The sequence below is a fragment of the Orycteropus afer genome, unplaced genomic scaffold (genome assembly GCF_000298275.1).
Source record: "Orycteropus afer afer isolate SDZICR_OR568_19922 unplaced genomic scaffold, OryAfe1.0 scaffold00540, whole genome shotgun sequence".
Classification (NCBI taxonomy): Eukaryota; Metazoa; Chordata; class Mammalia; order Tubulidentata; family Orycteropodidae; genus Orycteropus; species Orycteropus afer.
Window position 1 is genome coordinate 364,426 of NW_006922127.1, and position 15,866 is coordinate 380,291.

The window sequence follows — 15,866 nt, forward strand, 5'->3', positions numbered from 1 at the left end:
CACAGGGTCTCCAAGGCTGTCAATCTTCACAGAAGCAAAGCCCAAACCACAGCCACTGCTGTGGAGTGATTCTGACTTACAGCGCCCCTAGAGGATAGAGTGGAACTGCCCCACGGGGTCTCCAAGGCTGTCAATCTTCACAGAAGCAAAGCCCAAACCACACCCACTGCTGTGGAGTGGATTCTGACTCACAGCACCCCTAGAGGACGGAGTGGAACTGCCCCACGGGGTCTCCAAGGCTGTTATCTTTTAAGAAGCAAAGCTCAAATCACACCCACTGCCATGGAGTCGATTCAGACTCATAGGAACCCTGCAGGACAGCGCAGAACTGCCTCAGAGGGTTTCAAGGGCTGTCATCTTTATGAGAAGGAGAACTGGTGGCACACTGGTTAAAACACTTGCCTGTGAACCAAAAAGTCAGCAGCTTGAAACCTCCAGCCGCTCAGCTGGGAGAAAGATGTGGCAGTCTGCTTCCTTAAAGATTTCAGCCTTAGAAACCCTACGGGGTTTCTACTCTGTGCTCTAGGGTCAGGATGAGTCTGGAATGACTCGACGGCAGTGGGTCTGGAATCGTGATGGAAACAGACTACGATGTCTTTCTCCCATGAAGCAGCTGGTGGGTTAGAATTGCCGACCTTTCAAGGAGCAGCAAAGCTCCGAACCAGTGCACCACTACAGCTCCTTAGACACCTCAAAGGGACCACAAAAAGAGGGCTAATGTTTCTGAAGTGCCACCTCGGCTTCCCTCATGCTCCACACCATACTTGACTAGCAATGTTCACACCTAACTTTACAACAGCATGTTCTCTCATAATTGTCCTTTCCAAGCTCTGGTGGCTTTGTGCCTAAGGCACCTGACTGCTAACCAGAAGGCTGGCGGTTCAAACCCACCAGCCACTCCTCCGAAGGAATGTTGGGCAATCTACTTCCGTAGTGATACCGCCTTGGAAACCCAAGGAGGGGTCGCTATGAGTCAGATCCGACTCCATGGCAGTGTGCTGTGTTTTCCGTTGGTGGTGTAGGAAGATAGGGCAATATACTTCTTGTAGTGATACCGCCTTGGAAACCCAAGGAGGGGTCACTGTGACTCAGATCTGACTCAACAGCAGTGGTTTGGTCGTGAAGTGGGTAAGGCATTTGGCTGTTCACCAGAAAGTCGGTGATTCAAACTCACGAGCTGCTCCATGGGAGGAAGATGAAGCAATTTACTCCCATAAAGATTTACAGCCTTGGACACCCAGTGGGGGTTGCCATGAGTTGGAATTGACTCGACGGCAGTGGGTTATCCGAAATTAGCAAACCACCAAGAAATCCCAGGAGATCTTACTCTTTTGCGGGTTAAACACACACAGTGGTAGAGAAGATAGTCGTGGTATGTGCCCATGCTCCTGTTTTCAGAAAATGGCACTGCACTGACACACCCGACGGCCTTCTCAGGGAGGCCGGACGTCATCAGTGACTCCACCTCCCAAGTCAGAGTCCTAAACACAAGACTGCAGCGGCACAGAGTCGGGATCACGAAGGGTCCAGGAGACCAAACCACCACCTGAGGCTGTCAGGCTGGACTTAAAAAACAAAACCCATGGCCATCAAGTCTAATCCGACTCATAGCAACCCCTACTGGGTTTCTGAGGCGGTAAATCTTTACAGAAGCAGATCACCCCAGCTTCCTCCTGCAGAGCGACTGGTGGGTTTGAACCGGTCACCTTCCGGGTAGCAGCCAAATGCCTTATCCACTACACCACCAGAGCTCCTTAGGCTAGAGTTAGGCCTTATCTATTTTTTATCAAGCTAGGTTTCTGTGTGTCGGTATGTGTCTGTGTGTGTGCCTGTCTGGTCTGTGTATCAGTGAGTGTGTCTCTGTGTGTCTGTGTGAATGTTCTTCCGTGTGCCTGTATGTGTGCATGTGTGAGCCTCTGCGTCTGTGTATCTCTGCATGTGTTTGTGTGTCTCTTGTGTGTGTGTGCCTCTCTGCGTATGTGTGATTCTATGCGTTTGTGTATGTCTGTGGGTGCCTCACTGCATGTGTCCATACGTCTGTGTGTGCTGTCTGTGTCTGTGTGTCTGGGTGTGTCTGTGTGTCTCTGTGTGCACATCTGTGTCTGTGTGTCTCTGTGTGCATGTCTGTCTGTGTGTCTGTGTATGTCTTTCTGTGCATCTGTGCTTGTCTCTCTGTGTTTGTGTGTGTGTGTGTCTCTGTGGGGAGGTGTTCTTAATCGCAACCAGCCCACACACCCTGCGAGCAGAGTCATGAGCTTTCAAGAAACCCCTGTGGCCTAATGCAACTTCTGGGATTGTCTCATTATCATCATATTTTTGTACCTATCCATTCTATTCCTGTCCTTCAAATGAGCTCCTGTGAACTATCATTAGTAGCATCCCTCTAGACTAAACAAAAAGGGGACAAAAATAAATAGGGCTTAGTCATCAACAGGATGCAAGGAAAGACTGCACAGGCAAGAGGGTCGAAACGGATTCTTTACTCAGTTCGTTCATCCAATGTACACTGAGCGCCACCCGTATGCCACACACTGTGCAAGGCCCTGAAGGATCAAGGGTTACTCAGTCAGCTCATCACCTAGAGAAGGCCAACCTGCACCTCTAGTGAGCCCAGTGGGGACAAAGTGCTGCTGTTCATCCTAAGGAGGGGGGAGGTACGAGTGAGGCCATCGGGGTTCCCAGATCAGGTGACATTGGAGCCAAGCCTTGGAGGACAGAGGAGGCAGAAAACGGTGGGAGGACCGTTTCTAACGGTGGAGGAGTGTGAGCAAAGCCCCAACCGTCTGAACGACGCTAATCATCAGACTATGGAAGACCCAGTCCTGAGTTCACTGGACGCCAAATCAGAACCATGGATCCTGAATTGGGAAACAAAGAAACTCGAAGTCCAGCCTGAGCTCAAATCACGACTCACAGGGTGACCTCAGTGCGGTGACTATGCTCCCCAAAGCGCACCCTAAAGAGAAAAGGTATGAAGTGGTGGTTCTGTGGTGGGTCTGACGGTGGGGGAAGGCTCTGCCCCAAATATACTGCCCAGCAGAAAGAAGTAACTACCCTCTCTCATCTCTGTCCATTAAAGAATTCCGATCCCAGGTGCCAAAAAGCATTTTAAGCCCATCGAGGGACGAACCAGCCCTACCTGGCTCTGGAATGACTGTGGAGGCAGGGCCGCCAGAACCACTTGATTGTAGGCTGGGGGACACCATGAACGGTGCAGGTCAGGGCCTGTCTGCTGCCCAGCGAGTAGAGAGGTGGGTCTGGAAACGATGACACGCCCTTCTCGTAAATCTGGGGTTTCACTGGAAAGGAGATGAAGAAGGGGACAGGAGTCAGAAGCTGTCCCAGTGACTTCTCCCTCCCAGGCCACAGCGTGAAGGACCACACGCTTGGTGGTCCTGCCATCAGAGAATAAAACAATCCGTAAACAACAAACAGCCCCTCGTATCAGTCAAGGAAATGCCAATTATAGAAGAAAGTGCCAAGTGTTTTGTTTGTTGTTGTTATGTGCCGTCAAATCAGATCCGACTCACAGCAACCCCTCCTTGGGTTTCCAAGGCAGTATCACTACAGAAGTAGATTGCCCCATCTTCCTTCCGAGGAGTGGCTGGTAGGTTTGAACCGCCAGCCTTCTGGTTAGCAGTCAAGTGCCTAAGGCACTATGCTACCAGAGCTTCCAAGGGTTTTAGGAGAACATTAAATATTAGACCCCATGGTATGGACGTTAGGGTTACAATTCTGAAAATGCACGCTGCTTTAGGAAGTAACAAGCATTTGACTGTTATGACTGGAGTGTAAGTGGTGTTTGAAACAACAAAAAATTGTGTTGTCTTTCCCAATGGCAGCCAAAAAAGGTTTGAATGCCACTGCTTTCAAAGGTTTAGACCTTCGTTTGGTCGTACGTGAATTGCAGATAATAACATGGTTCCTAGGGACCTCATAAGGAGCTCTGGTGGCACAGCAGTTCAAGCACTGGGCTGCTCACTGAAAGGTTGGGGGTTCAAACCCACCAGCCGCTCCACAGGAGAAAGATGAGGCACAAACCACACCAACTGCCATGGAGTGATTCTGACTCACAGCGCCCCTAGAGGACAGAGTGGAACTGCCCCACAGGGTTTCCAAGGCTGTCAATCTTTATGCAAACAGACTTCTTCATCTTTCTCCCATGGAGCAACCGGTGGGTTCAAACTGCCACCTTTCGGTTAGCAGCCAAGTACTTAACCACTTAACCATCACCAGGGTTCCTTTGAATGTCACAGAGTTAATGTAAATATCAAATAAGATTGTATTATGTATGTGAGGTTTTCCAGGAAGCTTTAGTAAAATGTGTTATGCTTTGAAAGCATTTCTATAAGTCAAAATGAGTGACCTGTTTTACAAAGTAAAATATTCACATCATTTTCTGTGGTTCATTTTCACATAAATCTCTCGGGTAGAGAAATGTCTCTGAGGTCAGGTGATTACAGGAAGTTCTTCAAGAATTCAGTTCACTTTGTATTTTCCTTCTCACTCCATCAAGACAGAGAACAAGGTGGCACAATCTTTCTATTACTGCTGTGATTACTGAAATGAAATGAATGAATAACTATTTTATTTACTAAAAAAAAAAAAAAAAAAATCATCGTCCTGAATGTCATGACCCTGACTTTGAAGTTTACAAATTTCATTCACTTCCCTAGAGCTAGAAGCATAAAGCAAGAGCCTTAAACCTACCGTTCACAATGAGTGTGATGGTGAGGTTTTTAAGCAAACTGGGGTGTTTTAGGCTGAGCAAGATGGTATAATTGCCTGTGTCTTCTACAGTGACATCCTTGATAATTAACGCATAGCCGTGAACCAGATAGCGGGCAGACTTCTCTGTTGCAGGTGACCCATTTTTTAACCTTTGGGGAAGAGAAGGATCAATAAGTCACTTGGCATCACCTCTCAGACATCTCTTTGATAACCTCTTCACTAAAGTTTGTGGTAGGCTCTAGTTTTCCCATCTCATGGCCCTGACCCTCAGCAGTGACTTAAAACTTGTTGTAGGCATGAACTTTTCAGTACAGGCAGGCATGGTTTTTAGAAAGGGGGCAGTTTCATATTTGTTGGCAAAGGGGAAGGAGTAAGCTGAGGGAAGACAGACACGTGCTGGCGAAAGCATCCATGCCCATCACTGCACATTAAGTATAAACCCAGAGCCACCAGGTCTGATTCCACCCAAGATGTTTTTTCAGAGTTTTCCGTGCGACTCCATCAGCACTACAAGGGCCATTGTAAGTCAGCTCAAATAGATCACTTCTCCAGATAAAAATAAAAATAGACCTCCCCATTGTGAACTCATGTGGAGTTCATATTAGTTATATAAATGGGCACACCAGTTGTCCCTTTCATAAGTTATAAAGAATTAAGATATCAAGATTTTTCTTCCCCTGAGGAAGAACTGGTAAGACACAAAACCCACAAACAGAAAGTATAAACCATTTTTTTTAAAATATAGAATGAGAATCTCAAAATCACTCCATTACATGCAGAATTGGTGGGGGGGGGGTCCCCTGAATGGTGTGACGCTGTGACTTAATTGGCTTGAGCCCCAGCTTGTCCAAGTTTTCTATAGCATCTCAAAGATCGCTTTGAACGTTAAGATTCTACAGTTTTATGAATATGTGCGGTTCTTTAAATGGGTCCTGTTTTAATCTGTTAGGAATTGACTGTCTTCTGTAAAATGCTATAATATTGTTGGCATAGTCCTGCCATCAAATTTCCTGTTGCCACTGGATCTCAATTCCAAAGCAATTAACACGATGATGCTTATATTGTGGGATTATAAGTATCACCTTAAGATGCCTAAAAATATTCCCAACAATCAAGTTACCATTTTCAAAGGTGTTTTGATTTTTTTTTTCAAGCTCCTGCTACTTAGTTACTGAAGCAATCAGTTCTGTTTAATAGCTAGGATGCTCCCAGACACTGAAAGAGAAAACGTAACTACTACGGCAATAAAATTCCTACCAAAGAATAATGTACACTCCTAAAAAATTTACTTACAAACCTTTCAGATATCACAAAGCAAAAAAAAAAAAAAGTTCCTTTTCTATTGAGGGGATACAAAGGGGCAGCACACAAAATTTAATTTCCTCTTTAATTCCTAATTAACTACTTGAGGAAACTGAAAACAAACACTACAGGTTTTTCTTTTGAAAGAAAAGTAAGCTCTGGTTGTGGAGAGATTCGAAAATGACACCACTTCTATACTGAATGGGTTGTTTTCCTAATCAGCTTTGTACTATACCCTTTGTTAAAAATATAATGACTTGAGCCAAAGATATTAGTGTTTAAAAGTGATTTAACAAAACGACCACAGATTATAAACAGATTACATTGTTTTCTATCAAGGTGTTTGACTAGTATTAGAAAAAACACAGAAGGAGTTTCTGAATATGCAACCTTCGAGCCAAAATTTAAAAAAAAAAAAAATTAGTTCAAGCAGGTCCATTTGTCCAGACAACTGAATAGGTCTTGTCTCTACGAAGGTTTGGTTAATATGAAAACAGGACTGGAACTTTCCATCCAGCTGAACATAAAATAATCATTTCCAGCTTCCTCCTGACAAGAGCCCACTTCTTCAGGGTTAATAGACCATGGGACATATTCGAAACGTGTCCTAGTCACTGCCCAACACGGTCCATTCAAAGGACAATGACATCATCGGGAGATTCAGAGATGCACAACCTGAGTCCCTGTGAGTGACTGACCAAACCGTCATGAAGATGCAAGAGACTCTAAACCCTGGCTCCATCCTGTCAGGTTGACCCCCTCCCCTCCCCCACCCGACTCCCACCAGGAAGTCAATCCCCTTCTTAGCTCTCCATCTGGGGAACGTGACAGCTTTTTTTTTTCCCCTCAGGAAGTCATGCCACTGGGCTCCTGCATCTTCCCACTTCCAAACATATCTTAACTGATTTAAAGAAAAAAAAAGTGATTATGGTCTTACCACACAACTTCTGGTGAGGGAAATGCCCTCACTTTTGTAGACAGCCGGTAAGACCGCTTGCCAGCTACGGTTTCAAGCACCGGTTCTTTTCGATGTTTCACAGTGATGAACGCTTTATCTTTGAGAGGAGAAGAAGAGATGTGGTAAGTACATCAGAAAAGAGTATCTTTATGTCAGGAAAAAAAAAAACAGCAACAAACTAAAACAAACAAAACTTCACTGCTACAGTGTAGTAAATTACTTTGTATGGCTTTTCTACCCATAAGTCATTGTAAACTCAGTAGTGGAATGAGCAACTCAGGAGCTCCTGATTGCTGAAGGTGTCCACCTGGAGTATTTGTGTTGGGAGTGGCACAAAACAATGTTCTGGGAGGTGCCCACTCTCTCTCAGGTGCTTAGAGTTTTGATGCTGTGATTGGCTAGTTTGGCCACTCTGCCGGGCTCAAAAGGTGGCCTCCTAGAGGCAGAACTCTCTCTGACTGCTGGTTGAGGAAGACGTGCTGCTGAAAGAGACATGCGTTCCTGAGACATGCATTGCTGGGAAAGAGACGCAAGAGACACGCATCGCTGAGTGAGACACCGAGGGACCAGCACTGCTGGGAGAGAGACTGTGAGAGACTGTTGGCTGAGGGATGGTGGGCTGGGAGAGAGACTGAGCGTTCTTCCTGAACTTGAGTTGTAGCCTGGTGCTTCCCTAATAAACCCCATAATCTGTGAGTTCTGTGTGGCCACTGCAGCGAATTATTGAACCCAGGAGAGAGGTGGTGGGTGCTTTGGGAGGAACGGTTGGTGAAAGGGCTGGAGGGAGGCAGCATGTCTGGCCTGGCAGGAATAGGCCTTGGGTTACTGCTGGTAATCCTGTCTTCCTCTTGTGGGATTAGAGAAGGTCAGAACATGTGGCCTCCTTGCTGTTTTTGCAACTGCCTTTAGGGAGGATGCAACCAGTGAATAAACACAGCATGAATTATGACTGAAGCTATCAATGAGCCCCAAGGTTGACCAACAGTGAAAATCACCAAAAAGCAACCTAAGTGGTGAAATACTTAGAAATGGTTTTAAGTCCCAGAGACACAAAAACAATGGCACTGTCAAGTCAGATCCAACTCACAGCAACCCCTCCTTGGGATTCTGAGGCAGTATCTCTACAGAAGTAGATTGCCCAACCTTCCTTCTGAGGAGTGGCTGGTGGGTTTGAACCGCCAGCCTTCTGGTTAGCAGTCACATGCCTTAGGCACTACGCTACCAGAGCTCTTAAAAATAAAGGCAGGGCAGTATGACACACACAGATGTCACTTTGAAGACTAAGGCACACCTGACCCTAGGCATGGTATTTTCACCTCCTATGCATGAGAAGGGAGCTCTAGTAGCATAGTGGTTAAGGCAATTGACTGCTAACCAGAAGGTGGGCGGTTCAAGCCCACCAGCCACTCCTCGGAAGGCAGTCTGACTCTACGGCACATAACAACAACAACAACAACATGCATGAGAAAGGAGCTCTGGTGGCTTAGTGCCTAAGGCATCTGACTGCTAACCAGAAGGGTGGCAGTTCAAACCCACCAGCCACTCCTTGGAAGGCAGATGGGGCAATCTACTTCCATAGAAATACTGCCTAGAAATACTTCCTCGGAAACCCAAGGAGGGGTTGCTATGAGTCGAATCCACTCAATGGCAGTGAGTAATTCATAATAATACCTGCAAAAATTTCCCCAGGTAATAGAGGAAAAACTAGGCATCTTTTTTCTATTTATATGAAACACCAAATAAAGTCGTTCATAAACAAAATGTTAAGATGATCTAAGTGAATTACTGGCCAAAATAAACTTGTCAAGAAAAGACTCTCCATCCAATTCAAAAGGACTCCAACTAAACAGCATTTAATATGTTTTGCATAGGAGCTCTGGTGGCGCAGTGGTTAAAGGCCTTGGCCGCTAACTAAAAGGTCAGTGGTTTGAACCCACTAGCCACTCACTCCAGGGGAGAAAGGTGTGGAAGTCTGCTTCTGTAAATATTCCAACCTTGGAAACCCTATAGGGGAGTTCAACTCCACCCTACAGGGTCACTTTGAGTCCGAATCAACTAGATGGCATGGGTTTTGATTTTTGGTTAATGTGGTTTGTTTTCTGGTGGGGACAAGGGGAAGACAGGGGGACCATGAACAAGTTCCATTCATTCATAGCATTGTAATTGTTGTACATCCCCCACCCCCCAAAACGGACTTGTTTTCTAGAACCCAAGTTATTGCATAACTTAAATGTACTTTATTATTGGAGCGGTGCTTGCCAGTTGCTGCTAAAACATAATAAATGGATCTGGGGGCAGAGACAGCCATCAACAAGCTTTCAAAGCCAACACTTGGGAGGGTGTGTCATCTCATATTTACCTCAGGGAAGACCCTACTAGCCTTAGTAGGTTGGTTACCTTAGAAAAGACCAAGAGAAGACCTAGATGGTCATGGGGGAGGTGGCATCCATGTTTACCTCAGGGAAGACTGAGAGAAGATTTAGATGTGAGTGTGTGGGGGGGTCTTATGTTTACCTCAGGGAAGACTAAAAGAAGACACAGAATCCACAATGATGAGAAGCAAGCACCCCTTGGCCACTGGGAACTACTGCTTACCGTATATATGCACGGAGGTGTTAGCCGTTTTGTAGGACGGCCCACTCTTCACGCGACAAGTATAAAGGCCTTTGTCTCTGTTCTGCACCTTGTCAATGACAAGGATACTGTAGAATAAGTTGGCAAATGGGTCACTTCTGTCGATCCATCGGGTTATGGAAGCTCTCTTACTGGCCTAGGAAGGAAACGCATAACTTAAATGTACAAGGAGCTCTAAAGGTTACAGCATGTCTCAGACCGTAACTGAAATCAATACTTCAACAACTTCCTTTTACAGTGGGCAGCCTGTCGAACCTAACTAGAGTGAGATGCTTAAGAATACATCTCTGCCTGAGCGTGCTTGTATTTAGCACCTCATGCCTGCTAACCAGAAGCCTGGTGGTTCAAACCCACCAGCCACTCCGTGGAAATAAGACCAGGCAATCTACTTCTGTAAAGATTTACCGCCTTGGAAACCCAATGGGGTTGGCTATGAGTCGGAATCGACTTGACGGCAGTGGGTTTGGGTTTTGGTTTATCTTCAAATGGACTTTCACACACGCTGCCTCCATTTTTCCCTTGGAAACCCAAGGCGGGGTTGCTATGAGTCCGATCCACTTGACAGCACATAACAACAACAACAACAACAACAACAAAGTCCCTGAAGTGAACAGATCCTGGCCAAAGAAGGCCAGGAACTCAGCTCTTTGAAGTACAGATACAGTGTCTTTCTCCTCCAGGCATTAACACTACACATAAACACAGACAATGATTATCATCACTATCTGCCTTAATGACAGTGCTTCCCTTAATAAATCACCATTGGACTTTCCTTCTACTGCCCTACTAGAAGGGAAGGAAAAGATAATGCGACCCCACTACACCTACGAAGGTATAACAATCCCAGTTTCATTATTTGATTATTGGAGTGGTGCTTGCTAAAATGTAGTAAATGGATCTAGGGGCATACAGCGCCATCAACAAGTTTTCAAAGCCAACACTTGGGAGGGTGTGTCATCTCATATTTACCTCAGGGAAGACCTAGAGGCTCATGGGAGAGATTGGTTACCTTAGAAAAGACCACAAGAAGACCTAGATGGTCATGGGGGCTGGGGGGTTTGGCATCCATGTTTACCTCAGGAAGACCCAGAGAAGATTTAGATGCTGGGTGTGGAGGGGTCTTATGTTTACCTCAGGGAAGACCAAAACAAAACACAGAATCTCCAGGGTGGGGCGGAGGGGGGCTGTTGTCCCATGTTTACCACAGGGAAGACCTAGAGGGGCCTCATGACCTGCTCCCAGTTGTGAGGTACGAGATCACATTACCTTATCCTTTCATTATGCCTTCCTTTTTCTTTTTTGACATTATACGTTACAAGTAATATGGTATCTTTTCCTCTCAATCCTTCCCCATAAGGGGGCATGGGAAAAAAGCAGATTACAGAAGCTGTCCAGAACTGATCTTTGGGTCTTGGACTTAGTTCCCCTCTGGGCTGTGTTTAATAAATTTCCACTCATCTATCCTTTTATTGCCCTGTGGGAAACGGCCAATGATGAGGCCATGTTCCTCATCCTTAGCAGTAACCAGACAGAAAATGTCAACCTCCCCACCAAAATCAAAGCACCAAGCGGAAGAACTTTCCAAAACTCTCCTTATCTAGGTATTTCTCCTTCCTTAAAGGGCTACCTTCTTTCCCCCAAGTTGGCATAACACTGGTCTGAGCTTTTAGGCATTTCTCTGTTTATGTGTTTATTTGGGGAGACTCCATAGTTGGGTTGGCTGTAATCTTCCCAGAAGCCACCTGTCAGGGGTGCCTCGTCCGTAGCGCCACTGGGTGGGTCAAAACAAGCAACTTTTGGGTTCCTAGGTGAGTGCAGACTATCTGTGCCACCCAAGGGATCTTGGTGCTCACTTTTACCTCGGAAAACAGTGACTCCTTGGTTTAGAGCTGCCGTCTCCAGGCCTGCTGCCACTGGCCACATTAATTCAAGTTCATTAAAATTTAAAATTTAGTTCCTTGATTACGCCAGCCTCATTTCAAGGGTTCCCTATAACATGTAGCTAGATGTTAACCATATTAGACAGCCCAGGACAGAATATTTCCATTCCAGAACGTTCTACTGAACAGTTTTAGATTATTGATATTCAATAGTTCAAGAGTATTTATCAATACTTTATTTTGCTTCTTTCAAAATATTGGAAATATTGCCACAAGTCATAGCATTTTTCTTCCCGTGAAACATCACTTTCTAGAAAAGAGTTTACGACCAGTAAGTCTTTCACGTGTCACCAGGGCACTTCCATACCTTTCTGTTGCTAAGTTATTTTATTTCCGTGGAAAGAAATGTTAACGAGGAAAAACAACAACAACAATAACAATGGCTTGGGGGTAATGCATTCATTTATCTTTTGTACATAATTTAATCATAGATAGACTCTGTGATCGGAAATCTGAATGATACCACAACAATTACACTTGGGATATGCCACCTAAATCATACTGACACAGACACAGGGGGCTAGACCCATTGTCCAAATTATTTTGTTCACAGTTTACCACAGATTCCCCATCTATAAAAAAACAAAAAAAAATCAAACCCAATGCCAATGAGTCAATTCCCACTCACGGTATCCTGAGAGGACAGAGAGGAATTGCCCCAGGGGGTTTCCTAGGCTGTCAGTCTTTACAGACTGTCTCATATTCTCTCCTGAGTGGCTAGTGGGTTCAAACCACCAACCTTGTGGTTAGCAGCCCAATGGTTTAACCACAGCACCACCAGAGCTCCTCTCCCCATAGCGGCACAGTGGGTAAGACATTTGGCTGCTAACCACAAAGTCAGAGGTTCAGATCCCCCAGCTGCTCCTTGGGAGGAAGATGAGGCAGTCTGCTTCCCTAAAGATTTACAGCATTGGAAAGCCAGTGGGGTTCGCTGTGAGTCAGAATGGGCTCAATGGCAGTGGGTATCAGTCACAAGGATGTTTCAGTTTGGATAAGGAAACTCGACTCAGTCTTCATTCTTCTCATTTTTCAAGGACAGCACTACTCCAGTGACACTTGACAAACAGGGGACACTGAACTCCTGGACTGTAGTCTCTTTTCCAAACATGCTCCAGTCAGGTGCCTGCCTGTCTGCCAGTCTCTTCAGTCAATGTGCTGACAAAGACAGCCGCCTGAGAACTTTTTGTTGTTGTTGCTGTTACAAAAGACAGTCCTTGCCTGGCATTTGGTGATAACTCTCTCTCTCATCTCTAAACCCTAGAGAACAATTTCTGAGAAGAAAACAATCCCTTTTTCCACCCAGAATCACGCAATAGAAATACCAGCCCATACACTTCAAAACAAAACCCCACACATCAAAGACCCTATCTACACACATCTCACCCACGAAACACAGGGCCAGAAAAGCACCAAGACCTAACACTTCCTCAGGGATGAAAGCTTCCATAAACCAAACCCAATCCACTACCATCAAGCCGATTCCAAGTCACAGTGACCCTACAGGACAGAGTGGAACTGCCCCAGAGGGCTGCCCGGGCTGTATGTAACCTTTACAGAAAACAGACTGCCTCATCTGTCTACCACAGAGTGGCTGGTGGGTTCGGACTGCGTCCCCAGAGTTCCTCAGCTTTCCACAGGAGTAATTTAATTCTGAGTCAAAAAGCAGTCAGTCATCACCACCAAAACTCAGAGCATCGATCCCTTAAATTAAACAGACTGGAGAACTTTCTAGAACTCTACTGAGATAGCTGTTCCTCCTCCCTTTGAGAATTACCTTCTTTTCCCCAAAAATCCAGTGGGATTTCACTTACTTAAAAAAAGCACTGTCTTACAGAAGAAACAGAAAAATGGGTCACTCACTTCACCGGGGTAACTCCAGGTCATCTGGACTCTTGTGTTTAAGAGAGTGGTTGCAGTACAGTTGAGGGTAAGTGTATGGCCTCGAAGCAATTTGACTGGACTTGGTGGGGTTATCTGGACGTCTGTGATTGTATTGGCTGCGAGGATAAGAGAGACATTTTTTTAAAAATTAGTGTTTCATTAAGCAGACAGACAAACCACAAAATATCTGGGCTTCACCTTCATAGCTTAAGACCATCACTTACTCTGTCTATACGTCAGGTAGTTTGTCTTAAACACACGTCCATTGACTGTTGTTTCACAGATCAGAAGCCCTATTTCTTTGTATGTTGCATTGGAGATTATAAAACCTTTCCTGTTGTCCCAAATTATCCTTTTTCCATCAGGGATCAGAGTATCAACTGGAAACTGAAATGAGGGGGAAAAAAACACACACTTGAACAAAATTGTGTGAGCACTGTGGCAATAATGTTTCAACTAATAGTTTGTGAAAAGGTTATTTTCACCAAAAATGAAAATATGGCAGATAAAACCCCCTGATTTGTTATAGCTGGATTTTTCATTTCCTTGAATATAGCAAAGGGAGCTCTATGGCACACTGGTTAAATCATTTGGTTGCAAACCAAAAGGGTGGTGGTTTGAACCCACCAGCCGTACCCTAGGAGAAAGATGAGGCAGTAGGCTTCTGTAAAGATTGACAGCAATGGAAACCCTCTGGTACAGTTCCACTCTGTCCACTAGGGGCGCTGTGAGTTGGAATCAACTCCACAGCAGTGGGTGTGGTTTGGGCTTTGCTTCTGTAAAGACTGACAGCCTAGGAAACCCTGTGGGGCAGTTCCACTCTGTCCTCTAGGGGCGCTGTGAGTCAGAATTGACTCCACGGCAGTGGGTTTGGTTTGAGTAGATTGACAGCTGCAGAACTGCTCCTGCAGAACTGTTGGTGGGTTCAGAGTGCTTTAACCACCACACCACCAGGCTCCTTCAACGTCAGGTTGCCAGCCCAATTTTCAGAGGCAGTAGACTGCTTTGTTTCCCACTTGGGAAACAAGTAAATAAATTAATAAATTAATTCACAATAATAAAACACGTCCCCATGACCTGCCCCCACAGATTATAAAGGAAATGCCAAGCAGCCATAAAGAGGTTTCCAGCCTCTTCTACCTTCTTTCGAGAAGTACGCCTGACTTTCCTCTTTCTACCCATCTATCATTTGTTTTTATTGCTTGTTAAAGAAATGCATCTGATTTGTGACTCCATGGTAGGAACTTCCATTCCCAAAGTCACACGTGTTTCTTCCCCCAGTGACAATAACCATGTTGCTAGGTATCGCCAGAGTTGTGATTGGGGTTTGAAGTGAATTTCACCTTGTTTCTAATGAGCTGAAACGGAAAACTGGGGCGTATACAGGGAGAAAGGCCTTCTCCTTGAATTTGATCTGAGTTATTATGGAAAAACCAAGGACAAAATTAACGCTCCAACGACAGGCCTACAAGCGGACCACCTACACCAGAGAGATGCAATCCTTAGAACTGTCAGCCAGGGCGGATCAGAAGGGCAACATGTGGACAGGGAGAGAGGGAGGGAGGCAGGAAGACAGAGGCAAGAAGGACACAGGGAAGGGCTAAACACAGGGAGGAAGCGGGCGGGGAGCTCTGGCACTACCGGGAATATAACCAGCATCACCAAACAAAACGTGTGCAACTGCTGAATGGAAAACGCAACTGCTTGGTAAAATTCCACACAAATCACAACAAAAAGTAAACAATTAGTTAATTAATTAGGTAACCGTTTGAAAGGTTGGCAAGAGCACTGAGAGAGAAGTCAAGACTTCTGTCCCAACTCCCAGTGTGGCCCAGGGCGGCTGCGACCACCCCGGGGAACTGAGTTTTTTCTTCCATCAGTTGAGGAGTTCAGCTGGGGTTCCCGGCTCTGCCATGATTTTCGTTCTTGACAATGACTCACACGGATGGAATGGAGGCAAAACGCATCTCTGGTGGACTGTATTGAGGGCCAAGATAAATTGACAACTCGGGAAAGTGGTCCAAGAGAATGGGGCAAGGACACACCTCCATCCCACTTCAGGACCCAGTCAGTGATACTGAAAACCACTGAAACCCTTCAAACTTGTTCCACCAGCAACAAACATTTCCTGAGCCCTCGCTACACGAAGGATGAGGGCTGTCAGTCACACCGTGCAGGAACGTATCCGTACCATCCTTTTACTATGAAGGACGTGTACTAGTTCACTACAGGGAGTCCCCAACTTACAATGTGCTCAAATTACGATGAACTGCATTTATGGTTGGTATGTTTTGTTTTGGACACATCTTGTCATTAATAACATCCATTGTCGAAGCATGTAATTTGCTAATGTTATTTGCTAATGTTATTCTCGGGAGCTCTGGTAGCATAGTGGCTAAGACACTTGCCTGTTAACCAGA

General features: G+C 45.5%; 1 protein-coding gene across 1 annotated transcript in view; it reads right to left on the reverse strand.

Annotated features, from left to right (window-relative positions):
- FLT1 (fms related receptor tyrosine kinase 1) overlaps positions 1 to 15,866 on the reverse strand; it is a 201,508-nt gene that overhangs the window by 161,642 nt on the left and 24,000 nt on the right. The window contains exons 4-9 of the mRNA XM_007955784.1: positions 13,671 to 13,833; positions 13,426 to 13,562; positions 9,587 to 9,761; positions 6,971 to 7,088; positions 4,711 to 4,880; positions 3,140 to 3,299 (exon numbers count right to left, since the gene is read on the reverse strand). Of these exons, the coding sequence (XP_007953975.1) occupies positions 3,140 to 3,299; positions 4,711 to 4,880; positions 6,971 to 7,088; positions 9,587 to 9,761; positions 13,426 to 13,562; positions 13,671 to 13,833 (923 nt within the window). The remainder of the gene's footprint in view (positions 1 to 3,139; positions 3,300 to 4,710; positions 4,881 to 6,970; positions 7,089 to 9,586; positions 9,762 to 13,425; positions 13,563 to 13,670; positions 13,834 to 15,866) is intronic.